At 54.8% G+C, this 16,733-nt stretch overlaps 1 protein-coding gene across 10 annotated transcripts in view; it reads right to left on the bottom strand.

The window, feature by feature from the left end:
- Positions 1 to 1,206: 1,206 nt before the first annotated feature.
- SH3PXD2A (SH3 and PX domains 2A) overlaps positions 1,207 to 16,733 on the bottom strand; it is a 235,484-nt gene continuing 219,957 nt past the window's right edge. For all 10 annotated transcript variants that reach the window (XM_030865530.2, XM_030865531.2, XM_030865520.2 and 7 more), the window contains 4 exons: positions 12,994 to 13,331; positions 11,824 to 11,873; positions 9,055 to 9,174; positions 1,207 to 6,926 (listed from right to left, as the gene is read on the bottom strand). In XM_030865530.2, the coding sequence (XP_030721390.2) occupies positions 4,953 to 6,926; positions 9,055 to 9,174; positions 11,824 to 11,873; positions 12,994 to 13,331 (2,482 nt within the window). In that variant the 3' untranslated portion in view covers positions 1,207 to 4,952. The remainder of the gene's footprint in view (positions 6,927 to 9,054; positions 9,175 to 11,823; positions 11,874 to 12,993; positions 13,332 to 16,733) is intronic.

Genomic DNA, 16,733 nt, shown 5'->3' with positions numbered 1-16,733 from the left:
ACAACACACAGCCCTCAAAAAAGTGAGGGAATCTTAATTCTTTAGCACTGTGGATGGTTCTCTTTCCAGAGAGCTCTGCATCGGGATTCTTGAAGATTGGACCTATAGACGTATACACTCCAAGGAGAGCCACCCCCACACGGGGGCGCGGTCCCACTCTGGGCGCCAGGTTCCTATTTGTACAGAAATTCACCGAACGGGATGGAGCAGCAAGCGTACAGTACTGGAGGTGGAGGGGATGAGCCCGCAAGGATGTCCCTGTCGCCTTGCGGGGCAGAGCTTTGGACCCAGAGACTTCCCGTCCTGTCCCCTCTCTACTGGCACCCAGGTAGGAGGCGGCGGCTTGGTACCTGTCGTGGGAAGTTCTGTCTGCAGGGACCTCAGCAGGCTCCTCCGACGCTTCTCCAGGCCCTTCTGGGGACTGTCGGGGTGTTGAGCAGAGGCAGGGCTCGCGCCTTGCTCAGGCTGAAGTCATTGAGATGAACGGGTGGCCCTGGCTCAGCACCAGGCCCAGCTGCAGGCTTGTGGGAATCGGTGCGTCACTGGGGAACGCTGGGCTCAAGGCACCCACATCCCTCCAGAAGGGTTTGATTACATCGAGGGTTCCTGCCCATAAACTGAACTTGAGGTTACGTAGTTTTAGAAAGACTCAAACATACATCGAAAGGATCATGGCCCAAACATCAAGAGATTGGCGTGAGAGGGCTGCCAAGGGTTATTTTGGGGACAGGTCTTTCTGAGCAGCTGGCTGAAAAACAACGGAAATGAAAACAAGGAACGGTTCCTGGAGGGCCTTGCTCTGTGCCTGGGGCTGGGGCCCCGGGGAGGCCAAGTGCCCCATGCCACTTCCCTGAATCCCTCTCTTCTGGGCGGACAACACCCAGCAGAAGGGGATGCCCTCTGGCGGGGACCCCTGCCATCTTGCCAGGGAAGGGGGAAGGGGAGGAGGGGTAAAAAAAATCAATACCCAGGTCATCTATAGGCTCCACAGCTACGACTTCTTCCAGGAGCCCCACCTCCCCTAGCGAGAGACGGGGTTGCTGGCTCTCCCGCCACCATCCCAACAAGCCCTGGCATCCCTCTTGATAATATTGCACTTTTCCTGTCTCTCAGATTGTTTTCATTTTCGATTGAGAATGCAAAGTATTTGGAGCGGGTAGGGGAAGTGAGTAACCTTAAAGAAATAATATATTAGTTAAATACAAAAACAGGAAAAGTAGGGGTTACTTTATCTTTTTTTCCATAAAAACAAAACAAACTACCAAACCAAGGTCTAAACTTAAATAGTTCTACACCTATTCTGCAAATACTAGTAATATGAAAATAATGCTTGACCGAAATTCCCTTGTCTTTTTTCCTTAGATGATAATAGTAACATGCCTTGCTGAGGAAAGCAATGGATATAAATGCCAGTAAAATACGCTGCTCTAACATCTGAAAGTGATTAAAACGATTCTATATAATGCCTTCGTCAAGATGGAGCATGGAGGAGGAAGAAAGAGGACCCTGTGGGGCTAGGCTGGGGGTGAACGGGCTGAAGGCTGGCCAGAGGGCCCAGCCACAGCTGGGGCAGATGGCACACCTGCTGTTCAGGCTGCCCCCTCCAGCTCCCTCTTGCCACCCTCGGGGTCCCTTGGCCTAGTGGGAACAGCATGATGGGGCCAGGGAGCCCAGCCAGGCCCCTGTTACAAAGTGGGAGAGAGATGAAAACATCTTTTTCCCTTGTAATAAAAGAAAAAAGTCTTTAAACTGAAAGGAAAAGCACCAAATGATGCATCTTCGGGCATTATATAAACCTCAATAATGACCTCAGAAGGGCTCATTTTGATTAAAGTTGCAGTATACAGCAATACAACGTCATTTCACATTTTCAATCGCAACTAATGGAAAACTAGGTTTGGACACTGCTGAGATTTTTTTTTTTTTAAACCTTTTAAAGTCCGATCTGGTTTTCCTCCAGATGGGTCAGAGCCACAGACCCCTCCCTCCTCTACCTGCTGCCAGAAGTACCCTCCAACGTCACAAAGCAGCTCAGTAGCTCTAGGGAAAAGCCCTCTTGCCCTGGGCAGGGCTAGGAGTCCAGGGGCACAAGGCCTGGCATCCCCTGGCCATGTCTGAGAGGGACTGGCATGCACCCTTCTTGCTTCAAGTATTAATATTCTCTTTGGGTTTGCAGGGTTTGTGCTGTGCTGTAAGGGGGTGATGGTGAGGGGCAAGGGGCGAAGACGGGGCATGGCAATCCCTGTTCACTGCCCAGAGCTACATGCTGTCACCAGGTGGCAGCATTCTCTACTTTTCCTGGATGCCTGAGCAACCCCCAGCCATCCTCGGGGCTGGATGTCACATTGTAAACATGATGACCACACTATAAACTCTAGCGGGGCTGGGGAGGAGTGCAGGGGTGGATGCAGTGGGGAGGTCTGCCGTTAACTAGCTATGTGATTTGGGGAAAGCTAATTCCTGTCTTTGGGCTGCAGTAACAAGAGGGTATGGGATGGAGTGACCCTGAAGGTCACTTACAATGACTCACTTAAGGGCACTGGGGATTAAGGAGAGAGGGTCCTTGGGGGGCTGGGAGAACATCTGCCTTGTGGGTGGTGGAGAGTCCCACAAGGCAGTGCAGTGAGGAAGGGCAGGGAAAGATAGGCTCTGGGGAGCACTGTGGTCCAGTCCGACTGAGATGCTCTGTGCTTAGCAGATGCGTCCTGCACTCCTTCCTGGCCTGGCTGGCGTGTTACTGATTGAACTGGCTCAGTGCAGACATTGAGGAGTGAGGCCGCTGGGGCCATCCCCCTGGAAGATAGCTACGTGGAAGGTCCTTTAACCCGACAATCACTCTACTTTTAAATTTTATTTTAAATAATCATAAATTACTTTTTTTTCTTTTAATAAATATGTGCTGCTTAAAAATGAGAAAAGTATATACTGCATCTTTAAGTAATGCACTTTGCTCTCTGGGTTTCTTTCCATTCCACCGTATTAAAGTGCATTAATTAAAAAATAATGAACCACTTCTTTATCATTATTGTTCAAATAAGTCCAAATAATATTAATATGAAGACACTACAACACTACCATTAGTACTGCAATCTAGCAGATAACTCAACATCCTGCTCTATTTAATACTGTCCAGCAGAAGAAAATAGTAACTAATTTTAATTTTAAACAAACAAAAGGAAGCAAAATCTCACCACGGCCTTTTCAACATAGAACGGGAGCAGTTTGCTAGAGCTGCCAGGCGTCAGTGTACGGCGAAGGAGGAGGGCAGGGCGGCTGGGGGCTGAGGGCACGAGGCGCGGGTCCCCCGCTGTTCTTCAGGCATCATACGCTGCCTGGGGGGCGGGGGGAGTGTGGGCGGAGGGAGGGCCTTTCCTCCTTAGTCCAGGATCTGGCAGCTGAGTCGGGGGCTGTGACGCCTGATCTGTCCACAATCAAAGGCACGTGTGGAAATCCACTCCCAGTGAAGAGTGAGTCCTTGGGGAAGCCAGTTTGGCCTCTGAAGTGTCGACTGAAAGACACCACCCAGAGTTGACAGGGACGTCATTCTCTCCCTTCTCTCTTTGCAGGGGCACTGCCCCTCGGAAAGACCAGGTTGGCTCCTGGCCCAGGGATCTTCGCCTCCTCGGGCACCTGCGATATTGCTTGCAGGCCAGAGGGTGCCTGGTGGTGTCCGCCCAGCAGGTTCCCCTGGGCCCAGGGTGAGGGCGATGGCTGCTGCTCCACAGCCTTCACATAAGGCTTCGGGCCCTGCCCAGGCAGGGGAACGTTCGCTGCCCCTCTCCTGAACACCACCCGCCTCCCTGCTGAGGGTTCTGCCCTGCTGAGGTTGCACAAGAACCAGGAGAGCAGCGTCTCTGCTTTGCCACGGCTGGGACCAGGGCTCCTCCAGCCCGAGATCCCTCTGGCAAGCACCGGTACTGTCCACACAGTGGAAACCAAATGAAGCGACTTTGGCTTGTGGAGGGAAGAATGCAAAACACAAACCAAACCACCTCCCCACAAGAGTATAATAGAAAGGCCATCCACTACCCATCCCGTCCCGTGAGGCTGACCGCCCTTGGGTCCCCAAACAACTCCTAAAGTAAGACCAAAACCCAAGGCCTGACATAGAAGGCCCAAAGCAATACACCTCTCCCAAAACTTGCAAAGAACTGCCCACCCAGAAATATCCAAAATAAAGTCTGTGCAGACTGTGAAAAGACCGACGGCTCTACCTGCCCTCTCTGTGAACACTGGAGCTGGTGGTCCTCCACGGGGGTGCCCCAGGCAGGGCAGCCTCTCTTCTCAAGGCCAGCAGCAGTGACGGCTAAGAATGGTGGTCCTTGCTGGCAGCTGGAGAACTGCTTTTTCTTCAACTAACAAGAAACAGTGGCCTGGCCCAGGGACAGCCTGAGCTCACAGGAGATGCCTCCCAGCCCCAGGGCCAGTGGTATCTCCTACCACACCCACCCATGGTAGGCGGCAGAGATTCCTGGGAAACCAGCGTAACTCACAAACACAGATTAGGATGATACAAGGGCTACTTCCGGGGTACAAGATGCCAGCAACGGAAGCCAGGCTAGGCAGGGGCAGGGCACAGGAGGCCCGCACAACCACACCTTTTCCAGATTTGCAGCCAAGGCACAAGTTGGGGTTTCCTACATGGCCTGTCCCAAATGGTGCCGAGTCCATCAGCAGAGTCCCCAAGGTGCACGTGTGAGGCTCAGCTTTCTTGCCTCCGGTCCCAGGCCCAGGACACCCCTGCCCCTTCCACTCCCTGCTCAATGTGGGCCCCCACCAGACCCTACCTTCCAGCTGGGGGACAGCCTGGAGGGGAGTATCTTCGAGGTCCCACATTCTGCAGGTTTAACGTTGTCCTCCCCACCCCCTCCCATTTTCCCTTTCCCTTTTGTCTTCTCTCACAGCTCACCCATACTGAGGCTGCAAGGACTTAGGCCCCCCACCACTCCTCATTAGTTCTTTTTCTCCAGGTAGTTGGAGGGCACCCAGCCTTTGAAGGGCTTCACCCCGTCCAGAATCTGGCAGTACCACCAGCCGTTGGGGTTCCTCTCCAGGACCTCCATGGACACGCCCTCCTGGAAGCCCGCCGTCTCCTCATCCCCCTCGTAGTCTGCGATCGAGACGTACACATCTTTGAGGTTGTTGTGGATGAACTGGGACTTCTCAATGGGCTTGGGGCGCACAGGGGACACTGGGATGCCGTTGCGCTGAGTGGGCAGCAGAGGAGGGTCCGAGCCCTGGCTGGCGGCCCGTTCGACCAGGCGGCCCTTGGCTTCTGCGGCTGCCGAGCGGGCAGTGCTGAAGGAGGAGTTCCGGCGGACGCCTCGGAGGCCGTCGGTGGCCGTCAGCGACTCATTCCTCCTCAGGGCACAGGACAGGTTGCTGTCCTTGGGCGGTGGGGACACGAACACCGACTGGGGCCTCACGGCCACCTGCCGCACGCCATTCCTCATCTTCACTGCCCCGGCGCCCGAGGTCTTGACAAAGCCGCCGGGAGGCTTGGAGGGGATGGGTGGCGTGGCCCTTTTGCTCTGGTTGACAGTGTTCAGCGCTTGGACCCGCTTCTCGATCTTTTCCAGGCTGTCTGACTTGCCCTCGTTCTGCTTGCTCTTGGTGGCCACTGTGTCCAGCTCTTTGCCAGGGGGGTCGAATTGCTCGTTCTCACCGAGCACCAGATAGTGGGAGGGGGCCCAGCCCTCCAGCTCCCCAAACCTCACGTACCACCAGCCACTTTCCAGCTTCTCAAGCACCTGCACCTCCACGCCTGCCGGGAAGCTGATCTCCGAGTCCTGGACCTTTTGGTAGGCACTACATGTCGTGTAGGAGGTGGCCTGCCCTTCCCACCCCTTCTTGGTGGGACACGGGGGCGTGGCGGCAGGCAGGGTGATGAGGTCGGCCGAGCCTCTCCTGGACCCCTCACCGGGACCCTCGAAGGCCGTCTGGGGGGGCAGCTCCGAATCCTCGCTCTTGGAGCCCTTGAGGCCGCCCCGGAGCTGGCCAGTGGGCCTCAGCTGGCGCCGTAAAGTGCTGATGTCCATCTTCTCCTGACTCTGGGACTCTGTGCGGTTCAGGAACGGCTTGGGCCGAACTGATGGCTTGGCCCGGGCGCAGGAGGTCAGCCCAGTCTTCGGGTCAGCATCCTTCCTCGCTCCGACCTTGGGAGCGCCGCGGATGCCTGCGTCCGAGGCAGAACGGCGCTTCAGGTCCCCACTGTTCTTGGACAAGGACGAGGAGGAAGAGGAGGAAGAGGAAGAGCAGGTGGTGTTGATGGTGATGGACGAGGAAAAGGAGGCCGAGGAGTGGTTCTTCCCCAGTTCCGCCTGGGCATTCTTCTCTGCCTTGAGCTTCAAGAGCGACGACGATTTGGGGGATCCCGATCTGGGCGAGTTTTTCCTGGCAAGGGACAGCGGGGAGCCGCCTGGGGAGTCGCTGTCCCGGGAGGAGCGCCTGGCCGACAGGGCGTCCTCTGCACATGCCCGGAAGCCCTCGTTCTCATAGATGGTCTCCTCCTCCAGGGCCACGTCCTCTGCAGATCCGCCCACCTTGAAGCGGGCGCGCTGCAGCGAGAAGGCGGGCGAGGGCCTGTGGGGCTGGCCAGGCCGCCTGTCCCCCGACCCACCGTCCTCTGCGGGCTCCTCACTCAGCTCTGGCTCTGAGTCGAAGCCAAAGGCAGGGATGTCATACTCGGGCTCCTCGTACCTGAGCCTCAGCGGGGAGTCCTGGCTCTCACCAGCACCCGCCAGACCCTCCTCGGCCTCCTTGGGCTTGCTGGGCGGTGCCGGTGGGGGCACCTTGGGCCGCGTCAGAGTGCTCGTGCGGCGGCTCAGGTTGGGCTTCCTGCGCTTATCGATGTACGACGCGGGGGCCCAGCCCTCCTTCTCACCGATCTGCACGTACCACCAGCCACCCGAGTTCTTGTCGATGACCTGGGGGAAGGGGCAGACAGGCCAGTGAGCTGGGAGGATCGCTGGGGCCCTACCATGTGCCAGGGTGGGAGCTTCCCACTTTGGCTCTAGGAGACATTATCTCCATTTCCCAGATGAGTGAACTGAGCCACTGAGTAAGTGGCCCAGGACCCAACGTAGGAAGTGATGGGCTGGCATTCAAACCCAGGTCTCTATCGTCTCCTGGATGGGGGGGGCTCCCACTCTCCAAGACCCCCTCTCCTGCTCTTCCAAGTCTCCTCCAACACCCTGGTCGAGCTGGCCTCCTCTCCAGACCCTCACTTCTCCTCCCGCTGAGCTACTACACTTGGAAGATGCACTGTTCCCAGTCCCTACAAAACCCCGCTCACCACGGACCCATACGTACAAAAGACTGCCATTCCACCACTTCCATCCTCTCACTCCCATACTGCTAGGCCCTCCCTCGGTGACACTGGAAAGGGTCTCTCAGTGCAGAAGAGAATAGGAGGGTGCAGGTGAGTGGAACCTGGAGGTAAGGCCGAGGCCGGACCTCCCTGGTTTCCCCATTGCTCATGGGCATTTCACTACCTGTGGAATCCCACTGAAATCCTACCAGCTGAGGAGATTTCTTTGAGTTGAATGGCTTCCTGGGGGAAGGCTAGGGCCTCTCAGTCATTTCCCTGTTAGTATAAACTCGTTCAAGGAGCTTCTTTCTTAACTGCTATTTGAGACTGGAGAAAGCCCAGGAGTGTGGCTGCTGGCTGTACTGAGGTCCGTTTGGATCGGGGAATACGAATGGAAGAGGCAGTTGTGCTTCCATGTGCGCAGGTTCCGCATCCCTGGATATGGAGGGCCAACTGCACTACGATTTTATATAAGGGCCTTGAGCATCCCAGGATTTGGGTGTCCATTGGGGGTCATGGAACCAACGCCCCACGGATCCCGAGGAACAACTGTAATTTTGAATTGTGGAACGCTGCTGGAGGAAGAGGTCCCAGGGAGGGGAAGGGAAGCTTGAAAGCACCGGCACTGGGGGAATAGGGGCAAGGAAGGAAGGAAGGATAGAGACCACCAAAGGCAAGGTCTGCCTGAGGCCAGCCCTCTGCAGCCCCCGCCCTGCCTTGGGTGCTATATTCCGTCCTTCACTCTGCCCACTCCATACTCAAAATGCAGACGTGGGTAGATCCTAAGTATGTCAGTTCTCTTACGTTATGAGCTTCATAGGCTCTTCTGGAAGCATAAGCACCACTGAGAGAATGATTTCTCTTAGAAATCTAGTTCTAAGTTCCAGGCATGTGGTTTAAAACATTCACATTGGGGGTATCACCTCTTCAATGGGCAGAAACTGCCCAGTTACTCTTCTGCTGGTTTTACAGGTATTAATTGGACTTAACTCCATTACTACACAGAGCCACTCAGGAGAAAGATCTGAGTCACAGATCTTCTCTGGCCCCTGGAGTGCCACGTTCAGCGCTGGCCACAAAGTGGGGTTTCATAAATGCTAGGAGACCGGCTGGGAGGGAGCAGGAGAGGGTCTGCTACCCACTTGCAGAGAGAAATCATCAGAACCTGGGGGAGAAGGGACTGCATCGAATGTCAGAGGTGCCTGTGGTGTGGACGTGGCCAGAGCGGGTCCTCAGTGCCTTACTCCGGCTGCCTGGACAACATTCTCCCAACAGCAGCACTTCCTAATATGGGTCTTGTGGAACCCTGGCCCCCAGGAGCTCCTGGGAGAGGAATCTAGGTGATACTGCCTATTCCAGTCCCCTCTTAGAGACACACAGTGACACCCCCATATCTAGGCTCTGAGAAGTTCTGCAATTAAAACAACAAAGCTGGTTGGGTTTTGTTTAACTCACTGTCCTCCAAACTCAACCCCAGAGGCCCTTTGTTTCAAAGTGTCCCCATCACGAGCTCCTATAATATGCTTTGGGAAACGCTGCTGTGACGGCAGCTGGGTGGAGACAGGAGCCGTGGGTTCTAGTCCTGGCTGTGGCACTTACTGGCTTTAGGCAAATTCTAATCCCTGTGGGTTCTGTTTCTGCACCTTTCCTGCTCGCCCCTCAGGAATGTCGCCAGCAAGACATAAATGGGAAACACGGGGGGTATCTGACCATCATGAATTATAACCCTCAGCCCCATGGCTCACCTCTGCCTTCTGTCCGCCTCGAAAACTGATCCCATCAGAAATGCACGACTGGAATTCAGCAATGGTGTAGTACTCCACCTCAACAGAAGGGGGCTCTGGCGGCTTAGGCAGCTGGAACCCCTGAGGCAGAGAAGGACTCAAGTCAGCGAGGCTCACCTGATCAGAACCGTAACTGAGGTGAGTGTGGCGGCTACACCAGGTGGAGAGCAGCTGACCTGAGGATGTATCAATCACCTGAGTCTCAGGGTGGCTCACCAAGAGACCACTCTCCTGATCAGGCTAAGAACACCTAGGATTCGCTTGAGACTTGTCTGAGCTATGAAAATGATCATCTAAGTAAATTTCCACCCTTACATCTTTGGAATCCAGTTTTCAGAAGCCTCAACAGCTAGGTCCCAAAACGAAAGTCAAAAAGCGGAGAAATTGTTGTAAGAAAGCCCGTGCACACTGCCCCCTGGGAGAGGAGAGCCATGTCCTTGAGTCTCAGGTGAAGGGCCACCGGGGTGACACCTGACTGCAGAGGTGGGGTGGGTGTAAAGGGGTGTGGGGTTGGTCAGAAAACCCCTTGGTCTGTCATCGTGATGATGCCAAATGGTTAGGCAAGCACGGAATATACACTCAGGATCCTTTGCTCTGGGGTTGGGTAGAACGCGCTGGGCAGCCTAAATGCTTCCTAGATGCTGGCGTGTCGATAACTAAGCCTGACATGCAAGCAAATGTAGAATACGGCCACAGCCCATGAGCTGGGAGCCTCATTCATTCACTTGGCAAATGTTTGTTGTGTGTCTACTGGGTGCCAGACTCTGGTCCAGGGCACCAGGCATGCAAGAGTGAACCAAAGGGACAGGACAACACCCTTGCCCTCGTGGAGAGGACATTCCAGCTTCAGCCAGTCTCTACTCCAGCCAACATGGCCTTGGCGCCTCCCCATCACTCCCAGTATGGCCTGGTATCAAAGAAAGGAGTTAAAATAAAACAATCTTATAAAAAAGGTACACGTGTTTGGGAGGCTAGAGGGGGGGAAGTAGCTACAGTGTAGCAGGAAGACCTCAAAAGATCTCTGCCTGCAGGTGGACGCATGTGGGCTCCAGTCCCAGCTCAGCAATTCACCAGTTGCGTGGCCCTGGGCAAGGCCCTTGCTCTCTCTGAGCCTCAGTTTCCTCATCTGTAAAATGGAGCTAATAACAGGGCCATGAGATAATGAACATAACTTCTGGTCCAGCCAGTGGCACAGGAAAAGCTCTATAAACATAAGCTGAAGCCGAACGCTCTTCCTGAAACGCCATCCTATTCCTCTTACCCTGCCTCGTCCTTCAAGGCTCAGCATGTTCTAATCCTGCCAGTCACAGCTGAGCTGCCTCAGGTCAGAGTGAGTGAAGGGTGCGGGGGAGGCTGGTTTTGAGGGACCAGGTCAACTTTCCCTGCCCTGGTGGCTGGCTCTGCAGCCGTGCATGCGCACAGAGGTGGCCCAGGTCCCGGCCCTGCCTGGACCCCCGCGGCCAGGTGGGAGTCGGACGGACCTAGCCGGAAAGAGCAGCTCTGCCCTAGCAAGCCCTGCTTTTGGCAGGTGTGGAAAGAATTACCCCATTCTTGCCAAAATCAAGTCTGCCTGAAAATAATTAGCTGGGGCTGAGAGAGATGAGGGGAGGGGAGAACTCGTTCAGTTGTGTAAAATGGGAGGAGAAACAAGATAGAAAACTCCAGTGGGGCTGATGGCCAGGGCCAGGACGGTCCCATCTCCAGGGGCCAAATCTTCAAAAATCCTGTTTAGGGAAGGCCAACTCTTCCAGTGACGGCCGCTGTCCACCCCCCTGGGGCGGACGTCACTGACCACAGTAAATCTTGCGGCTAAGCCCAGATGTGACTGCAGAATCCTTGTCCACACATAGTGCACAGAGAGCTGACAGAGGAAGTGGAAAGTCGATGGCCAGCCCTCTGCATACACCATCTCATCCCATCCTTACAACAGCCCTAGGAGATGGCTGGCACTGTCCCCCTCTTATAAATAAGGAAACTGAGGCCTCTGGAGGGTAAGCAACCTGGCCAGGGGCTCGCTGTTTCTCAGTGTCAGAAACGGAGTATGAATCCATGCCTGGCAGGCCTGAAGCCCCATTCTTTGCACTGCATCCCACTGCCCCAGATGACAGTTCTTGGTTCTAGGGCTGCCACCTCTCACCCAGAGCCCCAGCACCCTGAGTGCACATCCACCTCCGTGGCAGTCTGGATGCCAGGAAACCTCACCTACAGGCGCCACAGACCCCAGCAGCACTGAGCCTCTTTGAGCTTCAGCATAAACCAGTCCCTGCCATTTACCACCCTCCTCCCCGGAGAAGATGCTCACTGGTCTGCCCTGCACCCTCCCAGGTTCTGGCATCCACTGGGCACTCCCGGGCAAGGAAGGCAAAGCTGAAAGTCTTCCAGGCTCACATGGACAGCAGCCCTATTTCCCGCCCCTGGCAATGCCCCGGCTGGACACTCTCGCCAGCCAGTCTAAATGTTTATGTCTGCCAGTGCCGTGGCTGGGATGGATTTATTTAGCTTTAGAGTGCAGTGTGTTTTCGATTAAAAACTGTCCAGCTAGGCCCCAGGAAGGCTGGGTTCCCCAGGCTTCCCTCCCTGCCTCCAGCCCCACAAAGCTGGAAGCTCCAGCATGGCCCTGGGGAAGCCCTGGACCAACAGACTCTGCACTGAGACAGCCAATTACTGGGAGCTGCTACGGGGCACCCAGGAAAGGGAATGAGAAAGAGAGAAGAAACTGAGCACACATACCAAGCTGGACTCTCTGCGAGGTGGAGGCCTTGTCCTGAGGTTCGGGGAGCCTAGAAGAAGAAACAGGGCTTCAGAAATCGCAGCCAGACACAGTGCCTTCCCTCCCTTCCCTGGGTGTGATCTCCTGATGCTGGGAAGTTCCCGCTGTTTTCCCACATTTATGAGGAACCCATGCTCTTGGTCACCACAGGCACGAGAGCTGGGCTTCTTCAGTGGAAGTGAGAGATCTTTAAGCTTCCTTAGCTGTGTTTCAAGGGGATCCGTGAACCCCCTAAAATGATGTGCACAATTTCAAAATGTACAGACAGAGGGGCTTTTTTCAGGGGAAAGGGTAGATAGCTTTATCAGATTTCCAAATTTAGGAGAAGAGACCATGTCTGTTTTTTGCTCACTACCAGATCCTTGGAAGCTAGCACAGTGCTAGGCAAGAGGAAGTACCCCCAAAACAGCTCCCGACTGACTGCTCAGAAGGTTTCAGGCATAAAGCTAATGTAAGCTCAGAACCAAACTAAAAAACAGCTTTCCTCCAGATTTTAAGAATGGCTGGACATAAACAGAAGCTGGTCTCATAATACAGAACAGTTTAACCCTCAATCCGCAGGCATCCTTGCCCCAGAGATGCTAGAGATCTGGAGGGGCCGGCAGCTGGGTTTCTCCTGTACGAAAGGAGGAGATTCCGGAAGGATGCTGCTTAAAAGTGCTTGTGGAGGGAGGTACAGTCACCCTTCCGAGTGTCTTAGATTTCCGGTAACTGGAGGAAGACGACAGGGAGGAAGGGGTAAGGCTCAGCAAGATGATCTACAGGCTGTCACTCATAGAGCAGCCTTGCACTCTATGAGATGTGAGCACCCATGTGAGATGTGAGATGTGAGCACCCATCTCACAGCCCAGGTGACCTATCTGCAGAGTGACCGTTCATGATGCTACCAGCTTATGTATGCATGCAATTTATCTCGGAGGAGTGGAAGGAATTGCCTTGTCCATGCTTGTGATTAGCATAAGACAAGCTGGCAAAGCGAGCCTGGGGTCAGGGGTCAGCCTACATCTCAGGAACAGAATAATATGGGGATCCTGCACACACCCCGCCCCCCCCTTAGGCTTTCCTTGCACCTCACGCCCCTTCTCTAAAGAGCTGTGCGGCAAGGACCCGGGGATCAGCGAGGTTCTTACTGATCTGGGCCCTCTGAGGGGCAATCCTGGCCACGGCTGGGGAGCCCTGGGCCAGCTTGGAGACGGTCCTCTCGGGGACACCCAGGGCGCTGCCGTTGGAAGCATTGCAGAGGATGGGCAGGCTGATCTCCTTCTTGGTGATGGGGGCCTCTGGGGCCTCGCCTTCAGCTGGGGTGGTCTCCTTGTCCCCGGACGCCTTTTTGTTCAGCAGGTTGCTGATCTCCATGATGTTCCCGATGATCTCCACTGGGCCTGCCAGATTCTTCTTCCGTGCTGGCAGGTCATCCTTGGCTTTCTTCAGGTAGGATGCTGGTGCCCAGCCCTCTTTGCCCAGGTATCTGCAGGGAGGAGTAGGACATGGCATCATGAGAGCACCCTGTCCAGGCCCCAGTCTCCATCGGGCCTTGCCCAGCTGAGCTTTCTCTGCTGCGCTCTGTAAGACACTTGGCAAAGCCACTACTCTGGAGAGAACCGGAACGAGGGCCAGTGGAAAGACATCGGGAACACCACTGCTTCCTCTCTGTCTCCTAGTTCTTTGCCTGATCCCTCTTGGTGCGGGCTCTCATTGTTTGCAACGTCGGGCAGACATGGGACATTGAGATGAGAAGATTCCTCAGATTTGGGGTTGCCTAAAAGGTAGACTTTGCAATGGCCTACAAGCTCACCACAGCAGAGGGCAATTCTAGAGATAAGAAATGAGAAGGTGTATAGAGTTAAATGCCCAGTCAGAAAGGGAAGTATGATCAGAGAGGTGAAGAGGCAGCATGGGTGAGAGTTAGGAAACCCGAGTTCTGGCCTATGGTACTTCGGACAAGTCCCTACCCTGGAGCTCAATATTTTCTCTTCTGCAAAATGCTGGGATAGAGTAGCTGTAAACATTTATCCAGAAGGATAGACATATTGAGACCAACTAGGAAGACGTGTATAAAGAGTGAGTGGCCAAGTGGGAGAAGTGTCGGCACCACTGCAGGAGGAGCAGACGGATCAAGTTCACAGAACAAGTCCACAGACAGACCAACGCTAAAGGTGACGTTTCAAAGCAGTGGGGTCAGGATGGCTTATTCAGTGAGTGATCTGGGGATGACTGATGATCCAGTTAGGAAAAACAAGTGAGACTCTGGCCTTACAACCGTATAGCAAACTTAAAAACGCAAGTCGTGAATATTTGCTTAATCTTGGGGGCTGAGAAAATCTTTCTAAGTGGAACTCCAAAGGCAGAAACCATAAATGAAACGACTAAATAAAGCACATGACTGGGTAACATTAAAGCCTTTGGTGTGGCAGAACGAAAACAAAACGAAACAAAACCCCAAACCCATAAACAGAGCAAAAGGCAAATGACGGGGCCGACTTAATTTCAGGGGATTTGCTGACTTCTGAAAACAAGTTTTTCCCTTTTTCCCTCATGGTGTTGAGCTCCTACCCAAACCCACTGAGAACTTACTTCCTGGTCCAGCAATTCCTGGCCAATGCCCTGCAGTCTGGGGTGCAATGTCCCCGCCTGCTCCCTGGGACACATCTGGCTCCCTGGAATGGCTCCTCCATGCCAGATGTCTGATAATCCCCGGCCCCCCTGCCTCCCTGATCTGACCTTGTTCTTGGGGGCTCATTAGGTAGGAGGAAAGGAAATGTGAAAGTTCAAGTTTCTAACGTGTTTGAGCTTTGCTGGAAAGTTCAGGTAGGAGGTGGCTTCCTACGTTCACGTCACATGACTGTGCAGGCAGGCTGACCCAAGCTCAGCCGTCTATCCCCGTTTTGGGGCTTGGAAGGCAGACATCAGTGAACAAACGGATGGAAGTCAGGGAGCTGGCAGACAGAAGCACAGAATTTCAGGGCTGGATGGAAGCAACTAGTAAAGATACCTAATCTTACATATACCAACAACCAAGGCTCAGAAAAGCAAAGCAAGTAGCAGAGGGTCACACGGCTAGCTTTTGGCAGCATCTGGCCCAGAACTTGGTGCCCTTCATCTTGTAAGAAAGATGAGGAACCTGCCAGCCACTGGGAGCACCTGTGCGGAGATGGGGCGCGAGGTCTCCTGGGAGTGATGGTCAGGACTGTGCACTGTCCTGAGGGCTCCCATTCTAAACCCTGATGTGCTCCTTCCATGTTACATGGATAAAATTAGATTCCAGGCAGGGAGATGCAAGTGAATCAGGAGAGGCTGTGTGTGTTTGGGTCCAACTCTGCTCACATCTGCTTTCCAGCTCTGGAGCACGGAATGACTCCAGAGGGAAGCAAACTGGAAAAGGAGGATGGGGAGAGAGGGAGGGCGCGTGTGCGTGTGCATGTGTGTGTGTGTGTGTGTGTTTGGCGGGGGGGTGGGGTGGGTGTGGGTGGAGAAGAAAGACAGGAAGTAAGGATCAACACAGAGCCTGGGATGCTGGGAAAAGGCATATTTAAGGGGGTGTCTGGCAGCCTTCTTAAGGTGGAACCTTTTCAGCAGGGTTTTCTCAGTTGCAGCTCCCACTGGCTGAATGGCCAGGCCATGGGGACAAGAGCTGACTAGATGGAACCAACTCAGAGTGATTTTATTGGTTATTTTAGAAAACTAAAATACCCAGCAGCCTTGTAGAAAACCTCTGGGTGAGTGGTTTAGGTTAGCAGCCTGCCAGAATGTTCACTGGCCTTCCCACGCAGACTCGTGGTGGCTGGATTGTGGGCTTGGCTCTAGTTTCCATTGTTTAGAGAACATCAAAGCCTGGGGTAGTGGATTTGGGCAAACACGCCCAGGCACACACAGTCCTGTCCCACCTAACGGGACAGAAAGGGACACCTCAGCCCGCTGACTGGTGTGCACAGGGCCGGGGGCAGGGGCGCTATGTCCTGGCAGGTCACTCTAAGGTTCAATCCCATGTGGCCAACGACCTTCATCCTACCCGTCAGCACAGACCAATCTGAACACCTTGCGGCATGCTGTGTTCTGAGCCAATGTCTTGTGAGTGCCCCCGCCGCCTCGGCCATCTGTGCCCTCGGTGGGGGACAGCTCAGAACACGCATCCTACCCACAGTGGGTCTGGGGTTCCCAGGTGTGGTGGGCTGGAGAGGCGGTCTCCAGAGCCCATGACAGGGACTCTCTGTCATCCGGCTTACAGGCAGAGAAGAGAAACTGGGTAAAGTCATCACAGTGGAGCTGCTTCTAAAGGACCCAGAACACTTCCTGGAAACAAGCCCCTCCTTGCGGGGGGTGCTAGCCGGCCTGGGAGCCCCAGGGCAGAGGGGCCTGGGGGGCAGGACCTGGTAGGGGAGAGGTGAGTGAAACCCACAGGGTTTAGTTTGCTTCCAGGAGTATCAGGAAGCTGCCCACTCCCCTACTCACACCCCTGAATGGGTTTCTCAGCTGGGAAGTGTGATTAGGCCCAAGGAGAGTGAAGGGCAGAGCAAGAGGCCTCTGAACTAGGCCTGTGCTCAGGCCACACTTCCGCCCCAGCTCTCTCAACCACGGAAGCCAGCCCTGCGGAGCGGAACAGCCCGGGCCCGAGCCTGCATCTGTGGGCAGCAGGGGCCGCCTGCTGGGACCTCGGCAAGGCCCGTGGACGCCAGCACTGCAGGCGGCCCGAGCTGCAGAGCACGCCAAGCAGCCATGGTCGGACACGGAAACCCAAATTCAGATGTGCTGGACCCTCTTGACGGCTGCACGGGAAGGGATTGCACCACTGCCTGCGAGCCGAGCCAGGGCCCCTGTGCGCCGCTGGCTGTGGCTCAGCCTCCGCCTTATGTGTCCCGGGAGGGTGTGTGCA

The sequence above is a fragment of the Globicephala melas genome, chromosome 16 (assembly GCF_963455315.2).
Source record: "Globicephala melas chromosome 16, mGloMel1.2, whole genome shotgun sequence".
Classification (NCBI taxonomy): Eukaryota; Metazoa; Chordata; class Mammalia; order Artiodactyla; family Delphinidae; genus Globicephala; species Globicephala melas.
This window is presented reverse-complemented; position numbering and strand designations above follow the sequence as displayed.